We start from the raw sequence: 16,782 nt of genomic DNA, 5'->3' as shown, positions 1-16,782 counted from the left end.
TGATAATGATGATGATGACGAAATAAGAAGAACTGACTTAGGGAATTTCCACTCGTTTTTTTATTTTTATTTTTTTTTCTTACCGCTTGTTGCTTTGGGGGAGGGGAGTTCCCAGAGGAGGATAAAGCCAGGCCGGCATATATAACCATGGTGTTGGATGTAGAACCTCCAGTTACCCTCTAGGCTCGGTCGTGGGGAGTGTGTGTGTCTCTGCCTCTCTCTTGGGATTTTTTTGTGCATTATCAAAGCAGGTAAGTTATAATTAGACTTATACCAAAAACAATTTTGAATTTCCCACGAGGAAGAAAGTCTCTGTGGTGAAATCTGTGTTTCATTCTTCCTCGAGTTAGTTTAACAATAATCATCATCACACAGTAAATTAGTAATAATAATAATAATAATCATCATCATCATCATCATAACAACAGCAACAACAACAACAACAATAATAATAATCGTAATAACATAATGGTTCCAGACTCTCAAGAATATCAATGTCTTCACATATAAGGGTCTCTCCTAAGCAGAGTAAAATCGTGTAATAGGTTTAAGGGATATGAAAATGTATATAGAAGAATCAATCTCATTTTCTTCCTAAAAAGTAAAAATAAAACGAAAATAGGAGAGCAAGTGGGAAGAAATGAATCAGCCGAATGACTGGTTTGGGAGAAGGAACCTAAACTCTTCACTACGATGATTTTCCCATTGTATTTTGCTATTGCCAGACGATTTTATTCAGCTGTACAGAGTCGTCATTTACTGAGGGATTAATGGCGCCAGCTGCTAACCCTGTCACTACTAAGTCTTCCTAAAGATGATGAAAAGTGTCTGAAACTAGCAAGCATAAAAACAAGACATCATCGTACCTGAGGCTGGCATGTCATGAGCAAAAGTTAAATTTACCATCCTCATCCACATCAACATAACCCATACCTAATTTCCCCTTATTTAATGGTCTGGGTAAGAGGTAATAGAGGAAAGTGTAAATGTATAAGTATAATGGCTAGTATAAAATAATGAACATCTATCACCATCATCATCATCACCCACACCCTTTTTCCCTCTCGTAATGGTCTGGGTAGGATTTTGAGGTATGACCAGGAGAGCACAAAGATAAAAACAGTGTCTAATATAAAACGATGACACACTGAATCTGTGTATAAGAGTTCGGTAATGATATTATAAATGATATATACTGTATAAAACCTGCCTGTGACGCTGCCAAACCTCTGAGTGTCGGGGTCGGGCAAGGTCAAGGCCAGGAGTGTATTTATAAAGCATCTTAGACACTTTTTACAAAGATTAGGCGAGTATTTATAGACAACCTCAGACAAATTTCACCACAAACTCTTCTCCATACAAGTAGACTATTATCAAAATTGGTTTCCTTCGTCGTGGGTTGTCATTTAAATATTCACTCTTAGGCCGTTAAGTGTTTGGTACCCCTTATAATTTTGAATATACGTATCAATAACCGATTTTATAGGTTAACGTACCATCATACAGGCAACGTAAGCATAAAAAAATTTAGGAATAGGGTCCTCTGGATGCTGCTTCCCTCCCCTTCCCACCCCACCCCCTTCTCTCTCTCTCTCATGCCTACCACACGCAACCGTCGAATGCACAAACTAGGTCCACTTTAATTCTCGGTGCAAACAGGCTTCCTCTTTCCCGGCCTGACCACGCCTTGTATTCACCTTTAACCCCTTCAATATGATGAAGCCCTATTCATATTATTCTAGCTTCTGTATTATATCAGTCAACTTTAGAAGAATCTCTCGTACAACAAGGTCTAAAAACAACTACTTTCATCCCTTTCACTACCATGAGGATTTTTTTCTCTACTTTTGCTTTGGCCAAACTGTTCTACTCAATTCAGGAAATGTGTCATCCACGCGAAGGAGTCAATTTGATGTCCGTTTACATCTACTAGTACTACTACTATTACTACTACTACTAAATACAAAACTATTTTTTTATTAAACCAGAATCATGGATGCGTGTTGAACAAAAAGACTAATGTGAATTCATCTGCATTCCTTCAGGAGGCAGCATGACCCCCGGGGGACTGGTGCCGTTGCTGCCCCTGCTGGTGGCCCTGGTTACGGTGACGCTCTGTGTGGTCACCCCCGTCACCACCCGCCCCACCCTCACACAGTACTACCACTTCAGATACCCCTCTCGCCACGTCCAAAAGGGTGAAGTAACAGGATCGTACGTGAGGACTGGGCGCTCGAGAGAACCGTACAGGAAGACTGGGTACGTGAGATATGGACCGGTGCAAGAACCAGGTGTTAATCAAGGGTACAGTGGAAACGCAGGATCGAGGAGGAAGTATGGTGGGTATGGTGGACTGTACAAGGGGGGTTACCTACACTTTTCTGGGGGCCATGTAACCATTCATCATGGACCTGGTGGACCTGTTCACCGTACAAGGCCAGGGGGCACTTCGGGTTCAGACACACACGTCCAACACAATTCAGGCACCGATAACCACCAAACCTCACCTGATTCAGGCACCGATAACCACCAAACCTCACTTGATTCAGGCATCGATCATCACCAAACCTCACTTAATTCAGGCACCGATAACCACCAAACCTCACTTGATTCAGGTACCGACACACATGCAACCTCACATGATTCAGGCACAGATAACCACCAAACCTCACATGCTTCAGGTACCGACAAGCCCACAACCTCACACGATTTAGGCACCGAAGCCCACATACCCTCACATGATTCAGGTATTGACACACACATACCCTCACATGATTCAGGTATTGACACGCACACAACCTCACATGATGCAGGCACCGACACATACACCTCACATGATTCAGGCAAAGGCACCCCAGTACATCCGGACAAAACAGGTCACGTACACACTTTACATCATGTCGACGTTATCACAAAAGAGACGCCGGGTGGTGGACACATACACCTAACGGAACCGCACGGACCTGACGGCCATGTCCACGAGGTACCAGAGGGTCACCACGTTATCACTGTCCTGACCAAAGAGGGGCACCTCCACTTAGTACAACCGAACACTGAAGGCGGAGTCCCAAGTGATATCGACCAACCGCCCTTTATCGGTCCGGACGGTGAACCATTAAACATCGACACGACAGATGGAGTAAAGACCTTAGTACTCCCACACACTACAGATGGAGGAGGCGTGGCATCACCTGGAGACGTCCTTAAACCCCACATTGGCAGTCCAGGCCTCGATACAGAGACCAACACTGAGGAGCGTCTGGTTGGCAGGGTCAATCTCAGAGCGCAAACACCACCCGATTCTGATGGAGGGTCTGGGGGTCACTCTTCGCAGTAAGGTCAAGAGGCTAACACAGATGTTAAAGTAGGTCAAAGGACCTACAAACGTCACAACGGCAACAAAGGTTAAAATGGTCTGCGAAGGTCACCATGACAACACAGGAAAGGTCAAATAGAGTCAGGGGACCAATACAGATCACCATAGCAACACAGGAAAGGTCAAATCAGGTCAGGGGGTCAACGTAGAGATAAACCTGGGCTTCTTTGTGAACTACAGAACATATAGTACTCCACACTCACTTATTTTCTATTCCTGGTACTTTTTTTCTTTACGCTATAATGTACAAAGTTGTAATAAAAGTATGAAAATATAACCAGAGTCTTTCCTAAACCGACTTACTGCCAGGGTATGGACTACTTGAAGAAAATCGTCTGGTGTTAGCCTCAATAAACGTCTAAGTGCTTGTACAGAGAAAAAGGCTTAACTGAGATCACTTTTTAACCCATCAACTTTTAAAGGATCTGCTTCATTTCCATACCACTGTCTATTGTTTGCCTGCGTAAGTGATCTCAATGCGTTTCCAGTAACAAAAGGATTAACTTTAATAACCACTCCTCTAATATAATGATAGTCTAGAAATATAATGAATAACCGAGAAACCTGACACCATAGCAAATAAAATGATCTCTGACAATGAAATATAAATAAGAAACATGTGTGGGAGAACAAAAAGGAGTGGATCATGAACAAGGTGAAAAGATAAAAGTGAAAAAGCAGAGGAACAACACCGGTTTGGACTGGTGGGAAGAGCTGGTTATGACCGGTAGCAAAATAGCTTGAGGCATCAGTGTGGCGGCCAACCTGAATGACCTCCAAGATCCGGGATGGGGTTTGGAGACTTCCTAGCACACCTTCCTTAGTGATTCATTTTGGACACGACATCCTACTATTACCTTGTATGGTGTCTAAATCTCTGTATTGACGACACACATTAAAAAGGCATAGGAGCACTGGTGTGCCATTCATAAATACGCTGGTAAGAAACCTCCACAACCGACGAAACACGAGAAGAACACGAGTCTTGGAGTTTAGGAACTAATAGAGAGATAAGAAGGGGAATGCACATATCAAGATAAATGTAATTACCTCCACAAACGAAGTTGGACAGAGGTAATGTATTCACCCATCTGCTTGTCTGTCGGTTTGTTTGCTTGTGTGCAACGCATCTCAAAATGCTGGCATCGGATTTCAATGAAATTTGGTGGATATATGGGCAATGGATCAAGGACGAATTGTGTGGATTTTGAGGTGGATCCGGATCTGGATACAGGAATAAATCAAACATTTTATTGGCACTGGCCGAGTTATGATCTCTGATTTGTGCAACATGACAGACTAAGACCGTAGAAATAAGTACGTCTGCCAACAAAGTTGGACGGAGGTTGTTTATCAATCATAGAGTATATTGGAGTTGGCGGAGGCATGCGCTGTCTGAATGCTTTCTAGTTACAATGTTTCCTTTATCTTTGACGATATCAGCACACCTGTGAATCATGTGCAACTACGAAATTCGTCTGTACAGTATAAGGAGGCGGGGGGGGGGGAAGGGAAATCCCGCATTACTGACTTTAACTTAACGATCGTATTCCATGTAGCAATGACGATTTTCTAACACACCATTCTCAGAGATTTTGTCTGCATATTACACCTCATATATTTTTTTACGTTAGCGATGCAAACTGTGTTGATATCAATACGAGATAAATAGAAGATAAAGTTAAGGTACAATATGCAAGACAAATCTCTCAGCGAATGGTGCTGCGAGGCCTCCTATGCCATTTAGAATACGTGTACAAATCAGCTAAAAAAGGACCTATTTGACAGTAAAGACTAATTACTAGTTCCATTAATCCACTCCATACGATGTTTATTTTTCTATTTAATTCTTGCTCTCACCAGATTATTTTATTTTTTTAAGGATCTCTCGATGTAAAGGGTTAAATGCAGAAAAATATTACAGTATTTGTCAAGCCACCACTCTGATATTAAGACTTTCTTAAATATACTCAGTTTTAAACGAGAGAGAGAGAGAGAGAGAGAGAGAGAGAGAGAGAGAGCGCAACGAAGCATGAGAAAAGTCAAAACTTCCCAGCTATTTTGCACATGGCAAACCTGTCCCACCATCCCCTCCCCCTCTTCCTTGTTAATCGTGACCCTTATGGTCTTAAAGTAACCTAGTCCACTTCAGGAATTCCCTTCCTCTCTCTCTCCCTTCTCCCCTCCCCCCCCCTCTCTCTCTCCCGGACATGGATACAAACATGATATCATCCAGCTTACTAAATATCATCTCTTTGTATTCTGCGTTATGTACTGTACTATTTTTGCTCTTCGTTTGGTCCTGATTTTCGTCCTTTTGCAACTTACACCTGGCGAAGTGGATATTTTATATATATATATATATATATATATATATATATATATATATATATATATATATATATATATATATATATCCAGATTATGACATAAAACAGCCATTACAATATTTATAATTTTACACAACTTACTTTTAACTAATGACACTCCTTCCCCATTCGTACTTCGTCAACATGGGGAAGGGTTAACTATACTACTTTCCCTGCGAGGAGCATATTCCACCCTGCAGTTGTCTCGACCATACCAGGGTATCAACATTCTAAAACTCCTATAACGCTGTCGAAGCTGACTAAAACTGCCTGGCGTTAGCTGAAATACAGTACCGAACTAGAGTTCTCCCGACCACGAGAAGGCTAATCCAACATTTACAGTGTCCCCAGTGACATACCAGGAGTCCAAAGGCAAAGAGCATTTACCAGAACAGTGAATCAAAACATTAAAAGCGTATTTTCCCCTTCAATGGCATTAAGTAGGTTTAAGTGACCCCGGTGTACACCTGCCAGTAACAATAGTCGCCAGTTTGGACTGCAAGAATCTAGCTCAAAGTATACAGAACACTTATTAGGATTACTGCACGCACCTCACTTTCCACCAGCCTCATCATTTTCTATCGATCTATCAATCTATATTAATTTATCTATCAATCTATCTACCTATTTGTCTGTCTGTCTGTTTGTCACCTACCTACATTATAACATCAAACTGAAGATTTTTTTTTATGTGCTCGACTCTGGGCATAGGCTTCACAGCCTGCTCCCAAGGCCCAGCAGTCCTCCTACATACCATACACCTCTACACGTCACCACTTCGGCGCTAACACCCACCGTCCATATTTAATACATGCTAGGGCTGTCTCATACAGGACTGGTGTATTGGTATTAGCGGGGGTATTTTTACGACATGTCGGCGGGTCTTCTGGTAGATCAGTAAAGCCTGATTTAATGAAATTCAAATCCCTAAACTGTTCCCTGCCCCAGCGGGGATTTGAACCTGGGTCCGTTAGGACTGCAGTCCACCTCTCTACCGGTTGAGCCACTGCCTCCCCCAAGTGTTACCAAGTGATTGCTAATGTGTTCTGCTTGTCCGCAAGATCCTATTTACCACTACAAGTGGTGGGAGGGATCCAGACACAGGAATAGTACAACAGGAAAACGGCAGAACAATCAACAGAGAACCTAGTAAAAGGAAATACCCATATTTTTTCAAACTTTCTACATTCTCTATCTTATCTCACAGGCATACCCATCCAAGCACATAAAATATTCCGCAAAACGCCTGGTATGGATGCAATGTATAATCTACCTCTAAGGTAGGGGTATACAAGAATTACTTTTATATTTATATATTCATATTTATACTCATCATGATGGAGAGGGACGCCTTCTCGAGGTGGCATCAATATAACAAGGCGGCTGCACTGTCCACTGATAAATATCCCTCAAATCCCTCACGCTCCCCCGAATGCAGTATAGTGGACTGCTGGGGAACAACCTAAGCCTTCACCACCTGGGTTCATTTTACGGTGAGCCTGGGGTTGCAGCCACTAAAGCCTATTTAATCTCTTCTTAGAAGAGTCGTAAGCGTTCGAGAGCTGGCAGCTGATTGGCTGCGTGCATTCAGTAGTAACGAAGTATTCTAAATTCTTATTATTTAGGTTACAATAACCGTTTCTAACAAGAATGCTCAAATGAAAAAAATACTGATACAGTAGATATCTGAATAGATTACTGTACTTTAAAAATGAGGCCCTAAAAAGTCAATCAGGAGCCCTAAATACGTATGAAATTTTCAGACCTGTCAAATCAAAATTTTCTGACAAAGTTGTACTAGATCCTTGATTTTTTCCTAGTATTAACGCAAATTAAGGTAAATTATACGTTATTTCTACGAAATTATGTTAATTTGACAGGAGAACTGAAGATTTCACACGTATCTTAAACCTCTGATAGACAATGCAAGGCCTCATTTTTAAATTAATCTATTTAAATTATACACACACACACACACACACACACACACATATATATATATATATATATATATATATATATATATAAACACACACACACACACACACACACACACACATATATATATATATATATATATATATATATATATATATATATATATATAATATGAGCAACCTTATCTCCTGAAACGGTTATTGTAACCCTTATAATAAAATTATTTGAAATACATCGTTACTATTGAATGCACTTGAAACAACCAATCACCTGCCAGCTTTCAAAAGCTTAAGGCTCTTCTCTTCTCAGAAGAGATCGACTAAGCTTTACTACGAATACACTCTGTTTAGAACTTTGAATGCATTCGGCGATATCATGGTAATGTCTATTGATTTTTCCCCCTGCTGCAACCACATTCAGCTTAGGAGACCTCTGAGGGTCAAGGGATTACAACAAATATCTATCAATCCTTTCACTATGGCGACGATATTCACATTATACTGTTCATCCCGCCAGACGATATTTGCACAATACTGTAACATCATAATGATCACCATAACCCTATCAATCAGTAATATGACTGAGATGATCAGGAGCCACACACACACACAAACACACACACACACACACACACACACACACACACACACACACACACAACACACACATACTCGTAAGCACACACACACACACACACACACACACACACACACACATACTCGTAAGCACACACACACACACACACACACACACACACACACACACACACACACACACACACAACACAACAGACACAAACACACAAAACACAACATAACAGACACACACACACACACAACACACACATACTCGTAAGCACACACACACACACACACACACACACACATACTCGTAAGCACACACACACACACACACACACACACACACACACACACACACACACACACACACACACAACACAACAGACACAAACACACAAAACACAACATAACAGACACACACACACACACACACACACACACACACACAACAGACACAACATAACACACACACACACACACACACACACACACACACACACACACACACACACACACACACACACACGCACACACACACACAACACAACAGATACAAACACACAAAACACAACATAAAACACACACACACACACACACAAAGGAAGAGAAACAATAATCCAAGTACCCAGTATTATGGACAACAGATCCCATCACTCATCATTCAAGCCTTTGGAATTCCCAGCTCCATCCAACAGGCCAAACAACGCACACCACAACACCAAGGCCAGTACTCGAGGTGGTTTTGGATATCGTAACGCCTCTTCTTCAGCGATTTATTTTACATATTACACCTATGTATCCTCTTTTATGTTACTGATGCTAATTTTGTCGACGATGAACTATAGAGCACATAATAAGGTGTAATAAGAAAAATAAATCGCTGAGGAAGAAGTGCTTCCCAAAACACGGCCGTAGGAGAACATTTACAACCTCGTCTCCTAACCCTCTGAATGAGATGATTCGCTTATTCCTTGGAGACACCCCTGATTAATGCAGCTTTATCTAAACCTCCCAGTAAAAAATATTACTCGAAAGCTGAAGGATACTGCATGGAGATACGCAAAGAAAAAAAATGAAAGACATCATAGAGAAAGGGGTTAATACTTCTAGTGAATAAAATCTTCTGTTCATGGATGACGATGAGAATAAACGAAAGCTATATTCCTTCTTTTTTCCTTGTTTTTCTCTCCTATGTTTTTCCCTTATTTTTTTTTTTTCCCCACGGGTGTGTTTCCCCGAAAGAAACATCAACTTCCCCAAACTAGAAGCAGTCCTCCCCTGGCAGGCAAAGAACCCTGTCTTCAATGTGGTAAAAAGAAAAAGGACAAAAGAAAAGGAAAACAAAGGGAAATCCCATCGTGTTAATTCATATTCCTAACCAAGTCTAGGGTTTCGTAATTCCACATGCATTCTCTCTCTCTCTCTCTTAGCACCCGTGTTTGCGTAGTCCAGTCTATCTTCACCCCGGTATGGATTCTTCGAAGCAATTCATCCTCAATCTATCCCCCCCCCACCTCTCTCTCTCTCTCTCTCTCTCTCTCTCTCTCTCTCTCTCTCTCTGTCTCTCTCTCTCTCTTTCTTTCTCTCTCAGCAGCAGTGTGTTTTGCAGCAGTTGGTCGCGTCGTCAGAAATTCTCTGAAGAGGTTTTTCCTCAACTGTCCACGCTTCCACCTAATCTGTATTTACACGCAGATACATCCACAAGGCCTCGCTCTGCATAACCTAGGAAATTAATAGAGCAAACATGCAACATTCAAATATAGCCACGCAAACTTGTTCCATGATCTACGAAGGAATAATGTACATAAACATAATATTGTATACGCACACAATCACACATAAATACTCTCTCCCTCCCTCTCTCTCTCTCTCTCTCTCTCTCTCTCTCTCTCTCTCTCGGTGACATGGTAACTAAGGTAAATGCTGACCCATTTAAAATTAATCGTGCATGCATCGTTGTAATGGCTGTCTTCATTGCTCTTTGTGTGTGTGTGTGTGTGTGTGTGTGTGTGTGTGTGTGTGTGTGTGTGTGTGTGTGTGTGTGTGTGTGTGTGTGTGTGTGTGTGTGTGTGTGTGTGTGTGTGTGTGTGTGTGTGTGTGTGTGTGTGTGTGTGTGATAAATGCTGATGATTACAATTGCATCACCATGAAAATGCATTATTAGTCACTGCAATTTACTACTAATTCCAACCTGAAGATTAAAACAGAAATAATGTAGCCAGTACCAAATCTTTATTACGTCTAGGCGTTTCGACTTAATCATCTTGCATCTTTCGGCATATTTACATTCAGACCTTAACTATGTCCAGATGCCCCGACATGATCAATTGCCATCTTCAAAGGATCTAAGAAGGCAGAAATGACCTTTAAGATGCTAAAGACAAACATCAGTACTTCCTCTCAGTGCAGCTGGGAGATGAAGCGTGTCTGTGTAGGGGAATACAAATAAAACGTGCATATTTTTCAGAACTTTTATCATCCTACACGTCAATTCCTCTCTTTTAGATCAACTTAAGATGACATAAATGAACATGTCTGATCGCCTGGACATGGAAAAAAAAAAAAAAAAAAAAAAAAAAAAAAAAGCTGCTGCTAGTGAATGCTTTACTTCTTGCCTTTCCTATGAAATTTCTTTCAGAGCTTTTTAATCTTCCATGGAACTGCTTCTCACTGCTTTCCCGCACCAGGTATTGCCATTAGGTCAGGAATGAGAAAATGGGGCGGGAAAACTATATGGTACTATCCTTTTATAAATCTACTGCAACAACGACTACAGCTACAACAACAACATCTACTACATCAACTACCACCACCACTACAACTACTACTGCCGCTGCTGTTACTACTACTACTACTACTACTACAATTAGTTATTAAGCGCTATTAACAGCGCCTCTTTGGGACAAAGTCGCTTTAAGTCAGTCAGTTTACCGATCTCTCTCTCTCTCTCTCCCTTCTTATTTATCTGACTGTGTGTCCACCTACATATCTCTCCATACACATACCACATGCCCACGCACACTGGCCTATTGTATACGACCTCCCCCTCCCTTTCTCTTTTTACGCACACACACACACACACACACACACACACACACACACACACACACACACACACACACAGTCTTTCTCTTTCACACCAGCATGCACAAACCGAGTCACACAAATCTAATGGGAAAAAAATTAAGCTCCTCGAAAACCAGACCAAACCATTAACCTCAGTCCTATACCAGACTAATTTAAAACATGGATGATGATGATGATGATGATGATGATGATATTATTACCTTCAATTCACCCACTTATGTACCATATATTTAATCATCTTTGCAACAAACAGCTCCAAAAGGACCATTAAGGCTATTGCTCTTTCCTTTCCTTTCTACTCATTTTTTTAATGTGTCTGACTCTAGGCATAGACTTCACAGACTGTTCCGAAGGCCAAATAGTCCTCCTACATATACTCATACACCTCCAAGTATCACCACTTCCGCACTAACACCCACCGTCCATTCTGAATACATCCTAGGACTGTCCTCCTACATATACTCATACACCTCCAAGTATCACCACTTCCGCACTAACACCCACCGTCCATACAGAATACATCCTAGGACTGTCTCATACAGGACTGGTGTACTGGTACTGTACAAACGGAGGTATTTTTACAATATGTCGGAGGGTCTTCTGTTGGATCAACAAAGATTACTTTATGAAATTCAAATTCTTAAAATGTTCCATGACCCAGCCGGCATTCGAACCTGGGTCCATTAGGACTACAGGCCACCTCTACCGTTTCAGCCACTGCCTACTCCTTTGAGAGAGAGAGAGAGAGAGAGAGAGAGAGAGAGAGAGAGAGAGTCCTTTCCATAAGTTTGCCCGCCTTCACCACCGAACTGATTGAGCCCAAACACTGTCCAAAAATAGCAGCAGGATTGGCAAGCTATTCCCCAAGGTATTGTTTGGGATTTTTAAAGGCTAAATCTGTCAGGGCTTGGCGAGTCGAGAAAGACAGAGATGTGGAGGATGTGACAATCGGAGTGGAAAGAAAAACAGGCATGACATGACGATGTTACGTTAAAATGCGATACTATTACGTATACATACATATTAATATACATACATACATGATATACATACATACATGTAAAAGTCAGAGATATGAAAAAGAAAAGTGTGACTGGAATGCATGTGTATATATTTATGCGCTTACTTACTTACAGTATATATTATTATGCGAAGAGAGAGAGAGAGAGAGAGAGAGAGAGAGAGAGAGAGAGAGAGAGAGTTTACCTTTTCCAATCATGACTGTTTTTTTTTCCTCCCATTATTTTTCTTTTTCCCTGGTTTTTCGATCTTCACTACATTCTTTCCTACTGTCCATCGTTCTCTCCCCTTCTCTTTTCTTGTTTAATGTCTTCCCACCAAATCTCCCTCCTGTACTGTTTCGTCTTCCATTTCTCCCCTCTTCATATTCTTAATATTTTCTTCTCCTTGCAACTTCTCTCTCTCTCTCTCTCTCTCTCTCTCTCACACACACACACACACACACACACACACACACACACACACACACACACACACACATCCCTTCCTCTTACCCCAATCTTTCCCTGATCTGATGCATTTTCTCCGATCTTCCTTCTCTTTTCCTTCCTTCTCAGTCTTTCTGTTCCCTCCTACTCTCTCTCTCTCTCTCTCTCTCTGTTACCATCATCAGCTGAGACCATCAGTGAGTATGTACTGTATGTCCGTTAGTAATCTCTCCCTCATAATTCCTCAAAGTGTGTGTGTGTGTGTGTGTGTGTGTGTGTGTGTGTGTGTGTGTGTGTGTGTGTGTGTGTGTGTGTGTGTGTGTGTGTGTGTGTGTGTGTGTGTGTTGCCCCCAATACCCTCCTCAAATTCTCCCTCTCATTACTGCCTTCTTTTGTCCTGATAATTCTGTTTTCTTCTTCTCATTCGTGGTATTGCTCGCTCTCTCTCTCTCTCTCTCTCTCTCTCTCTCTCTCTCTCTCTCTCTCAACGTTTATACCCCACTTTTTCTTGGTCTACCACCTCGCCTTCTTCCTTCAGTCACTTACGTCAACCTTTTTCAACATCTAAGACGTATGCATTTATTCAACATGTCTACAGTATACCATATAAATACACTTTCTATTCAACTGATATTTCTATTGAATTGATATTTTTACTCCACATCTTCAAAGTAAATCGCTTAGTCTAAAATTATCAGAACACACACACACACACACACACACACACACACACACACACACACACACACACACACACACACACACAGGGGGAAGGATGGTGATCAAAACGTTGCGAGATGAATTTCCGGCTAGGGCAACAGATTGAGGATTAAATTTCGGTGAACTGCTCTTTCACAAACCTCACCGATGTCATGAAAACACTCCGGGTGATATAGCCGGTTCAGCCCTCAATGAGATACTCCCAAGCGGTGACTACGACTATGAAGGTGAGTTGCGCCATCTGTTGCCTCAGCGATCGAACATTGTCTACGTCGATAGTCGGATACGTTGGAAAAAATATATATATAACCGAGTACTTAAGACACATACATACATATAAAGCACCATACTACACACACGCACACACACACGCACACACACACACACACACACACACACACACACACACACAAGCCCGCGCGTCACCCACGCCAATCACCTGGACATCCACAGGGGCGAAAATCATTAAAGTTTCCCAGTTGATTTTCGACCTAATCATATGAGACCCCTGGACATCCCCTTCAAGGTCTGTGAGGTTCGAGAGAGAGAGAGAGAGAGAGAGAGAGAGAGAGAGAGAGAGTTACTTGGCTACATCCTCGTCGTACATATGATCACACAGCTCTTCCTATCCCTTTTATAAGGTTTGGTCTTATATTTTGATTTTCTCTACAAATACAGAAGCTCCTAGAATGAGACAAGTCCATCTTTTTTTTTCTCTCTCTCATTTAATTCTCGCTACCAACAGACGAACTCCTTCAGCTCATAGGATACTGTTCGTAGTAAAATGATTAATGAAAGCTATAACTAAACCCTCCAGCTCGAAGTCTTCCAAGCTGAGTAAAATCGTCCAGAGATCAAACACACACACACACACACACACACACACGTGCCTGTAGTGATGGAGTAAAGGAAGACACCGAAGCTTTATGACTGAATAAAGTGTCCTAACCTTTTGTTGTGTATGAGACTGTTTGTATGAACGCTTACTTATTATAAATTTAAGGGTAAATATTGAAAAGACAATATATGAAACACGAAGCGATCTACACTAACAGTAAACTGATAAGGAGACTTGTATGCTGTGAAAATTGGTTAGTATCATTTATAACTACGGCTTGTATTATGGTCGGTAAAGGAAGCTCCCTAACACCTGTTCCTTAGTTATTTATTTTTGGATATGGCTGGCTAATATCCTTTTCTACGTTATTTATGCAGGGTATGGCGGTACTGGAAAGATTTATATAACACCGAACAAGGCAGTAAGGTGTAATATGCAAAATAAATCAGTCAGGAAAAGGTGTTAGGGAGCTCCCTTAACCGACGAGAATATGGGCCTACAACACGCGATGGCTCTCTCCACCCCCCAGACCCTCCGGTAATCAGGCGAACCGGAAATAGAGATGCGGACTGAGAGGCACGAAGGAAATCAAGAACAGTAGTGTGGCATTTACCCCCTTTGTTACGAGGACGCCACTGTTAGCCCCTTCAACCCGATGACGCATTTCCTATTTTCTTTTTCCTATCTCCAGACGATTTTATTGAACTCTGAGAGAGAGAGAGAGAGAGAGAGAGAGAGAGAGAGAGAGAGAGAGGATCGACCGCGGTTGTGTAAACGCAGGAAAAAATGGAAAAAAGGATATTGTAAGTGATAATTTAGAACGTTTGTGTAACACCCCTCCCACACACACAAAGTGGTTAGGATGACGCAGTAAAAAAGGAGGAGGAGGAGGAGGAGGAGGAGGAGGAGGAGAAGGAAGTGGAAGGGGAGGAAGAGGAAGGGGAGGAGGAGGAGGAGGAAAAGGTGAAAAAGAAGACGAAGATAATAATAATAATAATAAGAAGAAGGAGAGTAAGAATAACAATTATAATCAGAGGAAGAAGAAAGAATGGAAGAATGAAAAGACTGAGAAAAAAAAATACTCTCAGGTAAAAGATATATTATATTTTGGGTTTGTTCTAAATATTAATGATAAAAAATTAGTTTAAACTCTACCAACTTTCTCAGATGAAATAAATTACCTTGTGCTCCTCCTGCCCGTGATCAAACGATATCACTTAATTTCATGGAGGCCTCTCTCTCTCTCTCTCTCTCTCTCTCTCTCTCTCTCTCTCTCTCTCTCCATGAACCCCTTAAATGCGATTATGTGGTTTATCATCGCAGTCTTCCTACCATCAGACGATTTTGTTCAGCTGAATGGATGCATTTCATGGTGGAGGGATTTTACAAGGATGAGTGGGGGGGGGGGTTTAAGGATGAATGGAGGGGTTTGGGGATGAGTGGAGGGCTTTACGGGCATGTGGAGGGGTTAAAGGACATGTGGAGGCGTTTCACGATGAGTGGAGGGGTTTAAGGATGAGTGGAGGGGGTTACGGATGAGTGGAGGGGTTTAAGGATGAGTGGAGGAGTTTAAGGATGAGTGGAGAGGCTTAAGGATGAGTGGAGGGGTTTGGGGCAATCTCCATTATTTTATTTTTATTTTTTTTCAGCTCAGCAGAATCCTCCCGTAGTGATGCGGTTAATTCAGCATTAAATCTTTCACAGCTATGGACGCAATTTGATGATCAGTTCAGGCAAATATCTGACGATTTTGTTCAGGTGAGAGATTAAATATTACTTTATTGGCCTACCTCGTTTCGTCACTATGGCCAAACATGTATATCTCAGACCAGCAAAGTGTGTGTGTGTGTGTGTGTGCGTGCGTGTGTTTAACGCCAATACCAAGAGACGGTCTGGCGTGAGGGAGATACTGACCCATATAAAGGTTTGAGCATCCAGGAGGGCGAGAAGTGTGTATAGGGTAAAGGACACCAGCATTAATCGGTTTAGAAGAGGGTGACTCCTATCCATGATCAATGACAGGCAAGAAGTGACGCGACTAGGGTAATCTGTACAGGAGTGAAGCCTGGTTGATGATGGGAAAGTGCAGTGGAGAACATTTCCTACGACAAATGGAAATTATGGCAGATGAATAAAGCTGCTCTCTCCTGCTTCTATTCGCCACCCCGATCAATTGCGCGCGAGAGAGAGGTGGAAAAGCAAAACACACACACACACACACACACACACACACACACACACACACACACACATCAGATGAATGTTTAAATTGGGAGTGACCTCTACTAGTGACGAGGTTAATGATGGCTACTGTATATATATATATATATATATATATATATATATATATATATATATATATATATATAACCCACTCCTCTTCGAAACGTCTCCTTTATACTGAATAAAATCGTCTGGAGTAAGC

The 16,782-nt window shown here is 41.6% G+C and overlaps 1 protein-coding gene across 1 annotated transcript; it reads left to right on the top strand.

The window, feature by feature from the left end:
• The first annotated feature begins 204 nt into the window (after nt 1–204).
• Nucleotides 205–3,599, top strand: LOC145406345 (uncharacterized). Its single transcript, XM_080277544.1, has 2 exons — nt 205–251; nt 2,046–3,599. Exon 2 carries the CDS (start codon nt 2,054–2,056, stop codon nt 3,335–3,337), a length of 1,284 nt encoding a protein of 427 aa, XP_080133670.1. The 5' UTR covers nt 205–251; nt 2,046–2,053; the 3' UTR covers nt 3,338–3,599.
• The last annotated feature ends 13,183 nt before the right edge of the window (nt 3,600–16,782 follow it).

Source organism: Coenobita brevimanus, chromosome 1 (assembly GCF_032717465.1).
Source record: "Coenobita brevimanus isolate Jiangsu-jjx chromosome 1, ASM3271746v2, whole genome shotgun sequence".
Lineage (NCBI taxonomy): Eukaryota > Metazoa > Arthropoda > Malacostraca > Decapoda > Coenobitidae > Coenobita > Coenobita brevimanus.
The sequence above is the reverse complement of the archived record's forward strand: the minus strand, read 5'-3'. Positions and strand labels throughout refer to the sequence as shown.